Here is a 12,987-nt window from a genome sequence, read left to right as displayed (position 1 = left end):
ACCACTGTCTCTCATATTGTGCATTAGTCAACTGCCTTCTGGAATTGAAAGATCTTCTGCACTCCTAGGGGAAACCTTGTTTTCAAGAGACAATCAAGTGTCTTCACATGGTCAACTGAAGTATGGGGAGGTTCTGGTGAAATTTCACGCATCCAGGGTGCATAAGATCCCTCCTTAGTGGGAAGGGTCTAGGGCAGTCTATCAGCTGAGATAAAAATTTTGGAACCATTCCCTGTGTGGCAACCATGGAATCACCAAGGTCATACATGAATCCGCAGTTGGCCAGAATTATCAGAACCCTTTGAAACATAGCTAAAGAGGGAAAAGGATGAAGGTCCAGATAAAATCTTTCCAACAGCATGTGTCTAACTGCCCAAGTTTTTGGATCCTGAACAAAAGAGATCTAGAAGGGGTGCTCTCAACTTCCATTAACCTGCAGACTTGTGGATGGAGAGATCTAGAAGGGGAGTGCTCCCAACGCCTGTTGACCTGCAGACTTGTGGATACAGAGTCCATTCTGAGGAGAGAACTTGATCTTCACTGCTCAGATGATCAGCCATAATATTTATTTCTTGGCAAAATGAGGAAAAAAGAAATGTTCCTTCCTTCTGCCTAGGTGAACAAAACTGAGTTTGTGCCTCTTAATTGCTTAGGTAAGCCAATTCTTGCCTTGCATTAGCTCTTCCAGTTAAAAGGATGTACACTGAAAGCATCTACAGTTAATTCATGTGTAACTTCCTTCCTCCACAGACCAAACCCCTGACATGAGTCTGCCGGCTGCAACCACACCCCAACCTCTGGTCAACATGTCTGAATACCATGTGAGGTCTGACCTCTTCAACTGGAGGGAGGCACCTTATCAACAACAAAGTCATCTCAAGGGCCTCTACATTCATGGAGACCAGAATTGCACTAAAACTTGTTGATTTCCTAGTCCACTGCTTCTTCAGAAATAATTAGGCTAGCTTCATCCTTAAACTGGTTCCAGTTTCTCCAAGGATGCCATTTGTCTCAGCAAAGACAGCAATTTGGAATATTTATTATTCACCAAAGATTTACTAATTTAAAAGATTAACTTTTGCCCTCAAGCTTCTCCTTGACTATCAGCTAGACTCAGAAAGTTTTCTTGAAAAAGGAGTAACAGGAGAGTTGTCATGGGTAGATGCAATAATGTTGAAGAAATATATTGAAAAAGAAATATCTCTTTCCCAAGACGTGACTGTTTCCTGTGTTTGTTCGAAGATGTCAACGCCTCGTGGACAATTAGCGATTCGATGAAAACCCTTTCTTGTGGAAACATCATCATGTGGTATCTCATGCCATGTCTTTGTAACATGGCGCAATATTCAATCCACATTGCATCAGAAAATTTGTTCTGGAAGCTTCTACGGCGTGACCAGAAATGAGCGGTTATTAAGGAACCAATCAGTATGCAGAAAATACAAAAACCCCTTATGTGGGAATGCCGATTGTATGTCATCATTAGCTCTGCCCATACATTAGTATATAAGCTTCCAGAAGAGACTTCCCAAGAGAGATAGAAACAGATAGACAGAGAGAGCAATCAGAGGTCAGACAAAACAAGGTTCTGACGGGAGTATTCCCCTTCAGATGACTTTTACTCAAAAATCTTGTCCTGCCTGAGACAAAGAGAAGCAGCCAGCCCTTCCTGCTTGTGATGAGAAGTCTCTAAGCCCTTTATGTTCGAACCGAGGTGAAGCAGCAAGCCCTACATACCAGTGACGAATAAGAGTAGTCAGCCCTTCCTGCTTGTGTGGAGAAGTCGCTAAGCCCTTCCCTCCTGTGACAAGGAAAAGTAGTCAGCCCTTCCTGCCTGTAGCGAGGAGGAGTCCCCAGTCCTGCCTGCCCTCCATTTACACAAACTCTGGATTCTTGGAGAAACATCATCTGTTGTCCTATCCTGAAGCCATCTTGCCAGCTTCATCTCTTCAGCTGAAACTCCAGTTGTCCTCCTGTGATATCTTCAAGCCTGAAGCCACCACATCAGCATCATCTCTTCAGCTGAACCCCCAGCCACGGAGGATAACTCACCAACTCGTTATTTAAGTATTATAATTGCTCTACCTTCCAACTTATTCCACTATCTATAACTGCTTTGATTTGTTTTGTAGTGTCACGTTGAATGAAAGCAAAAGGGGAGGCAACATTTCGTTTTCTTTGTAAATGAGGTTGTGAATAAATGTGTTGTGTTGTGAGTTACTTTTTATATTCATTTCCCATATTTCAATTTCTGGTGATGAATCCTTATTATTTAGAGTTTGAAAGAACCTGGAAAGATTCTTGGATCATGACAAGAGTCCACTTATCCCAACTGGTACAGGATCTTGTAAAAACTTGGGAAGAAGCGAAAAGTGGAAATTAGCATCCAACATGCCTGCTGACTGCATGCAATCTTCCTCTGGATCACTGCTAAACCGAACTTGTCACCTCCAGAGTAAACGGAGTTAGACAAACAAGAAAGGTTCACTATGAGGCATTCAGTGCTGGCCTCTATCCCCTCTGAAGCATCGATACCAGTATCAGGCAATTGTAGAAGCCCCTTGCAAAAAAAAAGCTGAATCTTCACTGCAGGATCTGGAGCCTGGAAAAGGAAGTGATGTAACACCTCTTGGCACTCTGCAACAATATAAAATGGAGGCTGTTGCTGTGGTTAAAGGTGCCTAAGCACCTGTGAGTGATAAAACAACTCCCTGGGATCTACTTCTCAGCCTCCTGTACAACAGTGTCCAAAGCCAAATCCTTCAGCAAAGAATGAATGGGTGTCACAGAATGACATTAGTTCTGAGCCGCAGAGACTGATGAGGTGAGAAAAGCACATAACTGCTCATGACGCTCAACTCAGCACGGTAAAGGAGTGCCAAGACTCCCTCAAGGAGTCAGAACACATTATATCTACGCAGAGAACTTCACAGTAGCATCCTCCCATGCTGACCAGTGAAGGTTGACGCTAATGCCAAAGGAGTGTGAAGTGCTGATGATGTGGCGGCTAGCACCTGATGACACAGCCAGCACTAACACTGAAAGTGTCTGAAGTGCCAATGATGTGGCAGCCGGTGTTAGCACCAGGAAAATGCCTGAGAAGCTGATAATAATGCCAAAAGCGTCCGAAGTGCTGATGACGTGGTGTCTGGAGCTAACATTGAAAGTGTCTGAAGTGCTGATGATGTGGCGGCAGGCACTAACGCTTGAGGAGACACTGGCACTAACAGTGAAAGTGTCTGAAGTGCTGATGACGTGGTGACTGGAGCTAACGCCGGGTTAACGCCCAGAGATACTGTTGCTAATGCCAAAAGCGTCTCAAGTGCCAACAATGTAGTGGCTGGCTCTAATGCCAGGTTAACGCTGGCACTAATGCCAAAAGCATTTGAAGGGTAAAATCCGAGGAGACACTGGTGCCTGACTAGCACTTGGAGCTAACGCTGAAAGTGTCTGAAGTGCCAACAAGCAAAAACCTGGCAGAGGGGAAGTCAAACCTCTGTGCTACCGAAACTGTAGCAGTCGAGAGGTGCAGATTCAAAGCCTATGCAAAGAAGGGAGCAAGCATTGATGCTGAAAAGGAAACTTAGCACAGTGCGGCACCAAAGCGGACAGTGATCTAAAATGAGCAGACCAATTAAGCTTGGTCGCTTGATCCATGACGTACAAATAAACCTCCCACAAGTCAGACTAAAGACATGGAAAAGGACTGGCAGGCCCAAATGTCTGGGAGACTGACAAGGAGAACGAGTCTGGTGCCAAAAGAGTGCTCTTGAGAAACCATCTACGCACCTCATGAAATCGTTAGCACAGATCTAATATCCCTGAAAAGCTGACTACACTACCTACACTTCTTCAGCATCAGAGCCCAACTCGAAATAACACTCATCAGAGGGAAATCCAGGGGAAGCAGGGTGGAAGCAGCAGAACCTCCTGCTCTCATAGATGAAGGGAGTTTCCAACTCCTATAAAACAGGCTTAACTAAAACCAAACACCTGTGCCATACCAGAGGAATGGTTGGCACTGTCTGTGCCCTAGCGCCAAAGAACCACCTGTGCAAAGAAGAGAAATTCCTGTACATTCTCACTATCCTGTGGTGACACCAAATTCGGTGGAAGATACTACAGAACTGCCAAATGAGCCGACATCGAAAACTTGAGAAGGGGAAGATAATCCAGTCTGTCCTGTTACTGAGACAGTAGCAATCAAAGAAGGATGATCAGCTAATCTAACAGGCAAATATGCCCATAGAGGATGACTGGGGAACAGCTTGAGGCATTCACCTGAATGCGGTTCGAGGAAGCGTTTAGAATGCTCAGGAGGAATCCCAGGTGACAAGGAAGGGGAACAAGACTGGAAGTGTGATGCCAGAGAAGAACGGGAACTAAAATGTGGCACCATGCATCACAATGTCACAACAGCGAAAGTGAGACAGAACGAGGAGAACAATAAGAGCTCCTACTTTGCAATCTGCGCTGGAACATCGATGAGAACACTTGAGAAAAGAAGAGAATGTAGGGAACAAATGCATTCATACACCCGATTACTGCTACTTACACAAACCTCTCTCAAATTAGACAAATAGTGTAAAGGCAAACCAGCATAGCCAGATGGCCTTGAAAACTGGGGAAGAAGAAAGTTAACGCCTGACACCGGGCGAACACCTGAAGCATGCTGACGCCCACCAGGAGGATTTGGTACTCTCTTGGAGGAGAGCACCTTCGAGAGAATACAGAACCCTTTTGCAAAGGACCATCGGAATATCCTAAATAGGGCTCACTAAGCGTATGCAGCCTCCAGCAAGGCGTAGGGGATACAGAATCAGATAACAAGTGAGTGCACTTATCATTGCCAAGCATATCTAGATCTTGCCTATGCGAACTTTCCTTCATTTTGCCAATCACATCTTTCAGCAAACAAGCCCCAATTTTCCCAATGTAGCCTAAGACTAGCTACATCGGCATCTAATTGGCTAAATCTCTTATCCTGAACAATATGGCGAGCTCTGAGAGGAGACAAAATAGCTTGAAGTAGTAGTATTATGGTCAGCTAAACAGGGACAGCAGGCAACTGTTATCTGACAGGTCATAAAAAAGATAAGAAATGCTTACTTCTACCCTCACTTCCTGTTCTAGTGTTAGAAGAATCTTTTTCTGTCTTTTCCTATTCTTATCTGCTTATACTTTAAATACACATTCATTACATCATTTGACCAAACAATAAGCAGATTACATTGATCTTTAAAGGAACAATCCTTGTTCCTACATTTAACAAATATGCTGTGATCATCATAAACTGAAAAGTAAAGCCAAGTATATACCCTCATACCTTACAGGCTCGAAACCATTAGTCTTTATCCTCTTTGGATGACACCCTAAATAATAACCAAATCCAAGAGAAGCCAAACCTCAACATCCAAAAAACAATGTAATCATTAACAATCAATCATATATAAAGTTCACTACGTCCCAGAGGGCCGATAACAGACAAAAAACAGAATGGCTAACATTAGACACTTGAAACACCCAAAAGGGATGGGGCAATAGACAGTTAAAATTAAATGATCCTATTATTTATTAGTTTCCACATTCTATTGTCCTCCCACCTGACGTGGGAATTAGAGCTATCATAATAGGAGGGTAAGATTCATTTCAAAAATAAAATTTAAGCCAAGGGCCAAGCACTGGAAACAATGAGGTCATTAAGCACTGAAAGGGAAATTGAGAGTGAAAAGGTTTTAAATGCATAACAAGGAAAACCTAACAGTTGCAGTATAAAGCAACTGTTAGGAGAGGATCAAACGAAAGATGGAAGAACGAGAGTATGAACAGAGGGACAGTTAAAGAAATGTGAAGGGTTACCACTAGAGGCTAAAGGAATGCTGCAAAGAACCTTAAGTAATGCCTACAGTGCCCCACAGGAGGTGCACTAACAGCACTATCCCCCCGGGCCCCCCACCCGGGTGTACAAGGTATAAATTGAGAAATTAAAGATGAAAAGAAATAACAGAACAATAGATGCACTACCTTAAGGAACTGCTACATAAACCAAAAACAAATATGAACATAGATCTTGACATGACCATTAACAAGAGAGTTCAACCCATTAAGATGTTGAGACCTCCCTTAATATTAAAAATGATAATACAGAATTTGTTAATAGCACCTGGGGAATGAGTCTGTCTATTATTATTATCATTATTACAATAATAATGCAGTTTAATCCAAAAACAGTCACTTTCTACAATAGTTAAGCTGACTTGCAAGACTTGTTCCTAATTGAGGAATAACAATTGGATAGTTATGTTAAAACACACCAATGGGAATACTTATGGAGCAAAGCACAAGATGCAATGCAATGCAACTGGGGCTGACATGGTACAGTAATATATCTTTGGTAATGCCTACAGAGAAGCAAAGTATACTGCAGGCAGAACCTGTGTATAGAAGAATGATTTAATACATATTAGAATTATCAAAACCTCCAAGTCATAAAGATAATTGGGGCTTGCTAGAAGGATTTCTTCTTAAATAAGAAATGAAAATGGAGCTATGAACAGGTAAAAGAGCTGCACTTGCTAAAGAAAAATACCAGAGAAGTACAGTAATACCTCAATCTTACACAATTCGATAGCACAAGTTCACAGAAGTGACATATACGAATCCTAGAGAGAGGAGCAAGAGTGAGTGAGAGATCAGGGTGTAATATCAAGTTAAATTATTTATGAATTATTACGCAGAATGAGGGAATAACACAGACAGAGAGAGAGAGAGAGAGAGAGATTATTCTTACGTTAGATATCAAAAGATGGAAATTCATGATTTATGAAGGAAAAAGGAGAGAGAGAGAGAGAGAGAGAGAGAGAGAGAGAGAGAGAGAGAGAGAGAGAGAGAGAGAGAGAGAGAGAGAGAGAGAGAGAGAGAGTACTAGAAATCCTTTGACACGCTGTGGGCAACAACTGACATATTTGACAGCTTTGCCCTCGCCCCTCTCTTCCAAGGTTTCACAAAAGATGGGGAAATGATATTATTAGTTTAAAATATCACATAATTTACTATAGAAATGTATAAATTTTGTCATTACAGTTATATTATTGTTATTGTTGTTGTTACTATTATTATTATTATTATTATTATCTAGTCTTATTAATCTTATATTAATATTTGAAAACTAGTAAGAGATGAGAGAATTTTTATGGTTACATGTATATGTTTATTTGTTTTGGATGATAAAATAAATGATTTACCTAATAACAAGTACTAATTTTCAAATATTAATAAGACTAATAAGATTAAATAATAATAATAATAATAATAATAATAATAATAAAACTGCTATTACAATATTTATACATTTCTATAGTAAATTATGTGATATTTTAAGATAACTTTTCAATGAAATTACAGTAACTTTAATTTCATTTAAAAGTTAGTTTAATAATTTGGGAGCATGATTAGGTCATGCTTAGTGTTTAAACTATAGAAATAAGGATTTATTAGCATTTTTAGAGACTGTGCCAAACTTACAAGAAAATCTGCCTTGCACGAGGGGTTCTGGAACCTAACCTCGCGTAAGTTCAGGATATGACTAATGAAAATAAACAAACAGCAATGCAGCATGGGCTGAAAGGACACTGGAAAGAGCCTTCAGTAAACAGTTTAAATGTACCACACATGGCACACTGTTGATAGCAACCCACACTGAGACTTAATACAAGAAATTTAACCAAAATATAACCTAATTAAAATATCATAAAGGAGAAATGACCAGAAGAAAGAGTGAGAGTGAAGATTACAATAGTAATATACAAACAGTCAAGCACCAAAACAAAAAAAATTATAGTACAAAAGTACTACGGAGGCTGCTAGAGAAAGGGAACAACCGTTCAAATTCATAAATGTTAGTTTGTGCTAATAACCAACCTTAAATTACACATAAATTAAACAAATTTAGTTCATAAAAAATGTAACTGCAAATAAGAACACAATAGGATAAAAATGAAACAATCAAAATACTACAGACTCCCACAACCATAAAAATCATACGTACCAGGAGCTTTTCCTTCTCACCAGCTAGTTCCTCTATCTTGAAGGAAGCTTGCTTGAGATTCTCCAAAGCCTGACTATTCTGTTCCATAAGCTGACTATGTTCATTTTGAAGACTTACGTATATAGTCTTAGATTCTTCAAGTTTCCTCGTTATACTCTCGTTTTCGAAAGTGAGTGATTCAACCTGTATGGTATACAAAATAATTTAATTTAAAAGAAACAGAAATTAGAAATAGACATTACCCTACGTACGAACAAGTTACTTTTCAAACGGCCATTCGTATCTTGAATTGTTTGTAAGTTGATTACTGTACTCTTCATGTGTATTTAAGTACAGTATGATGTAAAGTCAATACAGTACTGTACACTGTACATACAGTGCTGTATTTTATAAGAGTATAGTACTTTATTAATTATAACTATGCAGATAGGCACGCAGAACAAAATGACATTTTTATGATAAAATAAAGTTTTATATACACTTACCAAGTAATTACATTGCTTATAGCTTCACTCGCTGGCAGCTTAAAAATATTGAAATCTGTGGTAGCGCTAGTGTTGGTGTAAGTGACTAGTTCCCGCCCACTTTCGGAGTATGAGAGGAGTGACTTCAACAGCGGGATTCAGTTGTTTTTCGCCCTTCTTTCCATATGAGGAGAGGAGGGAGGGCTTGATTCGTAATTACTTCGTAAGTATATATAAAACTTTATTTTATCATAAAAATGTCATTTTTATATGTTACTTACCAAGCAATTACATTGCTGAATCCCAAATTGACATGAAGGTGGGATACATGGATTAACTACCCCAAAACCTTATTGATGATAATGAGTTAGAGGACATAAAAATTAGCATTGGTACAATGCTAAGTCATTCCTTACCTGGTAAGAGAGCTGTTGCAGGTAGATACTGCCTTTGGTTGAAGCTCATCTTAACCATGTAGGGTGTGGCGAGTTGGCCAGAAGCACCTCTACATCAGTGGGTACTTTCCCGCAAGGGATGAACCCAGTGACTAAAAAAGTATACAAGAAGCCAGTTGACCCTGCCCTGGGCACATACTGACCAACCAAATGACCAGAATCACTGAACACAAGCATCACCTACACCACAAACATAAAAACACCACCCACCCTTTGAAGCTAAGACTGGTGGGTCTCCAGGTACCCAGTACCCCCAGGCTCCCCTTGACTCACCCAAGTTCAAGCTGAAAAGAATAGGAAGAAAGAAAGGCTTCCTACGCTTCCTTCCCCAACACCATGCCAGCCATGGATAATGGCCATAAATACTAAAATTCTCAAAAGTAGTTTCCACATCACGAAGATAATGGGTAGCGAAGATAGACTTGCACCTCCAGTAAGTCACTTGAAGAATTGATGATACAGGTTGTGCTTGAAGGCTAAGGATATAGAGACAGCTCTGATCTCATGAGCTTTAGCTCTGACGGACGTTAAAGCCTCTTCTCCAACCTGAGAATGGGCCTCAGAGATCAGATCCTTCAAGAACGAAGACAAGCCGTTCTTTGATAGGCACAACACGGATTCCTGACCGAGCGCCACAAATTACTCGTAGGACCTCAAATCTTTTCCGTTCTGTGCAAGTAGTATCTCAGTGCTCTCACTGGGGACAGAACTCTCTCCTCCTCATTTGGCTTTTAATCGTGAAGGAATGAGACCAGGGCTTGTTTGGGTCTAAATTCTTTGCTAAAAAGCTCAGGGTGAAGGAACATACAGCATTACCTTGGGAAAATCCCATTCTCTTGTCAAGGGCATGCACTACACTGTGGTTGCTAATGTCACAAGAAAGAGGGCCTTCCTGGTAAGATCTCGCAATAAAGCAGAACGAAGAGGCTTGAAGCGGGGTCCGGAGAGCCACTTCAAAACTACGTCCAGATTCCAAGAGATGGCCTCTTGCCCCTTGGATCTGGAGGTGTCAAAGGATTTTATGAGATCGGACAGATCTTGATTAGCAGAGAGATCCATACCTCTGTGCCAAAACACTGAACTCAGCATAGCCCTGTATCCTCTGATCGTAGAGGACGACAGGCCCCTAGATGTCCTCAAGCACAAGAGAAATTCGGCAGTGTCTGCTACAGATGTCTTAGAAGATGAGCTGTCATGCCTTCTACACCAGGCTCTGAAGATTATCCACTTGGCTTGATAGACTTTGTCGGAAGAGGAGCACCTGCACTTGGCAATAGTTTCTGAAGTTGCTCTTGAAAACCCCTTCTGTCTGAGGAGCTTCCTGACAGTCTGAACCCTTTCAGGGCCAGAGTGGACGATCCTTGGTGGAACCACCTAAAGTGGGGTTGTCTGAGCAGACTTGGTTGCTGTGGTAACAACCTTGGAAAGTCCATCAGCAGCTTGAGGAGATCCAGGAACCATTCCTGTCATGGCCAGAATGGGGCTGGCCACTAGAATCATCGTGATGTTCATGTGGTTGTGGAACTTGAGGACTTCTTATATCATGCAGAATGGTGGGAAGGTGTAGAGATCCTTATTCAACCAGTCTTGTAGCATGGGGTCCGTTGCCCATGCTAGAGGGTCTGCTACTGGAGAGCAAAAGACTGGCAGACGATGATTCTTGGACATCGCAAACAGATCTATAATGAGGTCTTCCCCACAGCATCCACAGATCCTCGCACACCTGCGGATGAAGAGTCCACTCTGTGGGGAGCACCTGACCGCGACGGCTCAACCCGTCTGCAAGGACATTGAGTTTGCCCTGGATAAACTGCGTCACCAATTTGGTCCAGTTATGGTTTGTCCATAAAAGGAGGGTTCTCGCTGCCTCGCAAAGGGAGAATGAATGAGTCCCCCCTTGCTTCTTTATATAAGTCAGGGTCGTAGTATTGTCAGAGTGTACGGTTACTACTTGAATGTGGACTATTGTCGTCAGCTCCTTGAGGTTGATGTGCCAGTGAATCTTCTCCTGGGACCAAGTTCCTGAAACTTCTTGGGTACCTAGAAGCGCTCCCCAACCCAGATCTGACGCGTCTGCCTTCTGACTTCCACCACCAGAGATCCTCCTTGATTTCTTGAGATATTGGGAAGATGAATGTGTCTGGATGAGCTTTTCTGTCCCAGCTGTCCCACAGATAAACTGAAGAGTTTTCATATGTAGCCTTGCTAGGGAAACAAACTGCTCCATGGAGGCTAGGGTACCTAGAAGGCTCATCCATTGTTCGCCGAACAGGTTTGGTGGGTGAGGAACTCGGTGACTTTCTTCAGGCATGACTGAACTCTTTTGGGTGATGGAAAACCTGAAAACACTGTGAGTTTATCATCATCCCCAAATAGAGAATCGTCTGTGATGGAACCAGCTGGGACTTCTGAAAGTTGATTAGCAGATCCAACTCTTCTGATAAACGAAGAGTCTTCCGAAGGCGAGCCATTTGTCTAAGAGGAGGGAGATGTTTACCCCCATCAGATGAAGCTACTTGGAGAACAGAGCAAGGACTCAGGTGAACACTTGCGGAGAGGTCGAAAGGCTGAAGCATAAGGCCTGAAACTGGTAAACTCTGTTGCGAAATACAAAATGTAAATATTTCATGGATTCTGGATATACAGGAATGTGAACATAGGCATCTTGCATGTCTATAGTAGTCATCTAGTTGCCCCGGTGAATGGATGACGTAACAGAGTGGCTTGTTTCCATCTTGAATTTTGTCTTTTAGACACACACGCACACACATACACACACAAAAAAACCTCAAGGCACTTACATCCAGTGCTGGCCTCCAACGCCCAATGCCTTGGGGACTAAGAAGAGGCAGTTGTAAAAACCATTCGATTGGACTTCTTCGATTTCCTCGATGGCTGTCTTCTCGAGGGGGCTGACACCTCGTCAGAGAGGGCCGAATACTTCTTGGACCCTACCGAGTAGGCGGTCAACATGATAGGCATGTTGACTAATGGGGGCGTCTCCCTGAATGGGATGGAGTAGCCCTGTTTCAGCACTGACACAAACCACTTCTCCGCTCCTCTTGTGCTCCAACTCTCCCAGTAATGGAGGAGCCTGGCTCCTACTGGCACATGGAAGAAAGGATCCTCACTTCCGAGCAGCAGGCTTGGAAGAGGGCTTCTTAAAAGGTTGGGACAAGAAGCACAGGTTCATCCTAGGCCTAGACTGGGCTCTGGGTCTGCCACCTCGAAAGGGCAGAGGCTGAAGTGGAGAATGGGTCCTGGTACTTGTTGATGGAAACTCCCTGGGATGTCTAGATGAGCGAACTAAAAGGTCCTGTTTACTTTTCTTCTGAAGTTCTGAAGAAATGTCGCTGACAGTAGACTGAGGGAAGAGGTGCTGGCGATCGAGAGGAGAATACAATAGGGCAGACTTCTGAGAAGCCGTGACACTCTTCGTAGTAAACAAGCACCAGAGCTCTCTCTTCTTCAAAACTCCCATCGTGTAGAGAGAGGCTAACTCTTGAGAGCCATCTCTGATGTCCCTATCTGTGCATGACAGGACATTCAGCCAATCCGATGCGACTTCCTAGGGGAGTGTAGAGCAATTCTTAATCTTGCAGGCTAAGGCCCCCACCAACCAGTCTAAAAACCTTAAAACTCAAAGATCCTGAACAAATTCTTCAAAAGGTGGTCGAGTTCTGATGGGAGAACATCACCTTAGCGGCGGTGAAGACTGACCTAGGCGAGTCAGTAAGTCCTGAGAAGTCCCCCTGGGAGGAGGGAGCCACTCCCAGTGAGGGAACTTCTCCGGTCTCCAACAAAAAATACCTCCAGTGCACAGGACAAGAGGGAGGATAGCTGAAGGGAGACTTCCCCTGCTCTCTCTTCTCTGAGAGCCATCCATCCAGATCATTGAGAGCCTTCCTAGCGGAAGATGAAAGCACCATCTTCAGTAACCTGGAGGAGTAGGAAGGCTTGTCACTGATGAAAAACTTCAAAGCCGGGGAGGTTTGGCTGGAGGCAAGAAGAATCCCGGAAA

At 42.6% G+C, this 12,987-nt stretch overlaps 1 protein-coding gene across 5 annotated transcripts in view; it reads right to left on the bottom strand.

The window, feature by feature from the left end:
- LOC136836055 (putative leucine-rich repeat-containing protein DDB_G0290503) overlaps positions 1–12,987 on the bottom strand; it is a 359,912-nt gene that overhangs the window by 186,957 nt on the left and 159,968 nt on the right. For all 5 annotated transcript variants that reach the window (XM_067099946.1, XM_067099947.1, XM_067099948.1 and 2 more), the window contains exon 13: positions 8,048–8,230. In XM_067099946.1, coding sequence (XP_066956047.1) covers positions 8,048–8,230 — 183 coding nt within the window. The remainder of the gene's footprint in view (positions 1–8,047; positions 8,231–12,987) is intronic.

Source organism: Macrobrachium rosenbergii, chromosome 56, assembly GCF_040412425.1.
Source record: "Macrobrachium rosenbergii isolate ZJJX-2024 chromosome 56, ASM4041242v1, whole genome shotgun sequence".
In the NCBI taxonomy this organism is placed as follows: domain Eukaryota; kingdom Metazoa; phylum Arthropoda; class Malacostraca; order Decapoda; family Palaemonidae; genus Macrobrachium; species Macrobrachium rosenbergii.
The sequence above is the reverse complement of the archived record's forward strand: the minus strand, read 5'-3'. Positions and strand labels throughout refer to the sequence as shown.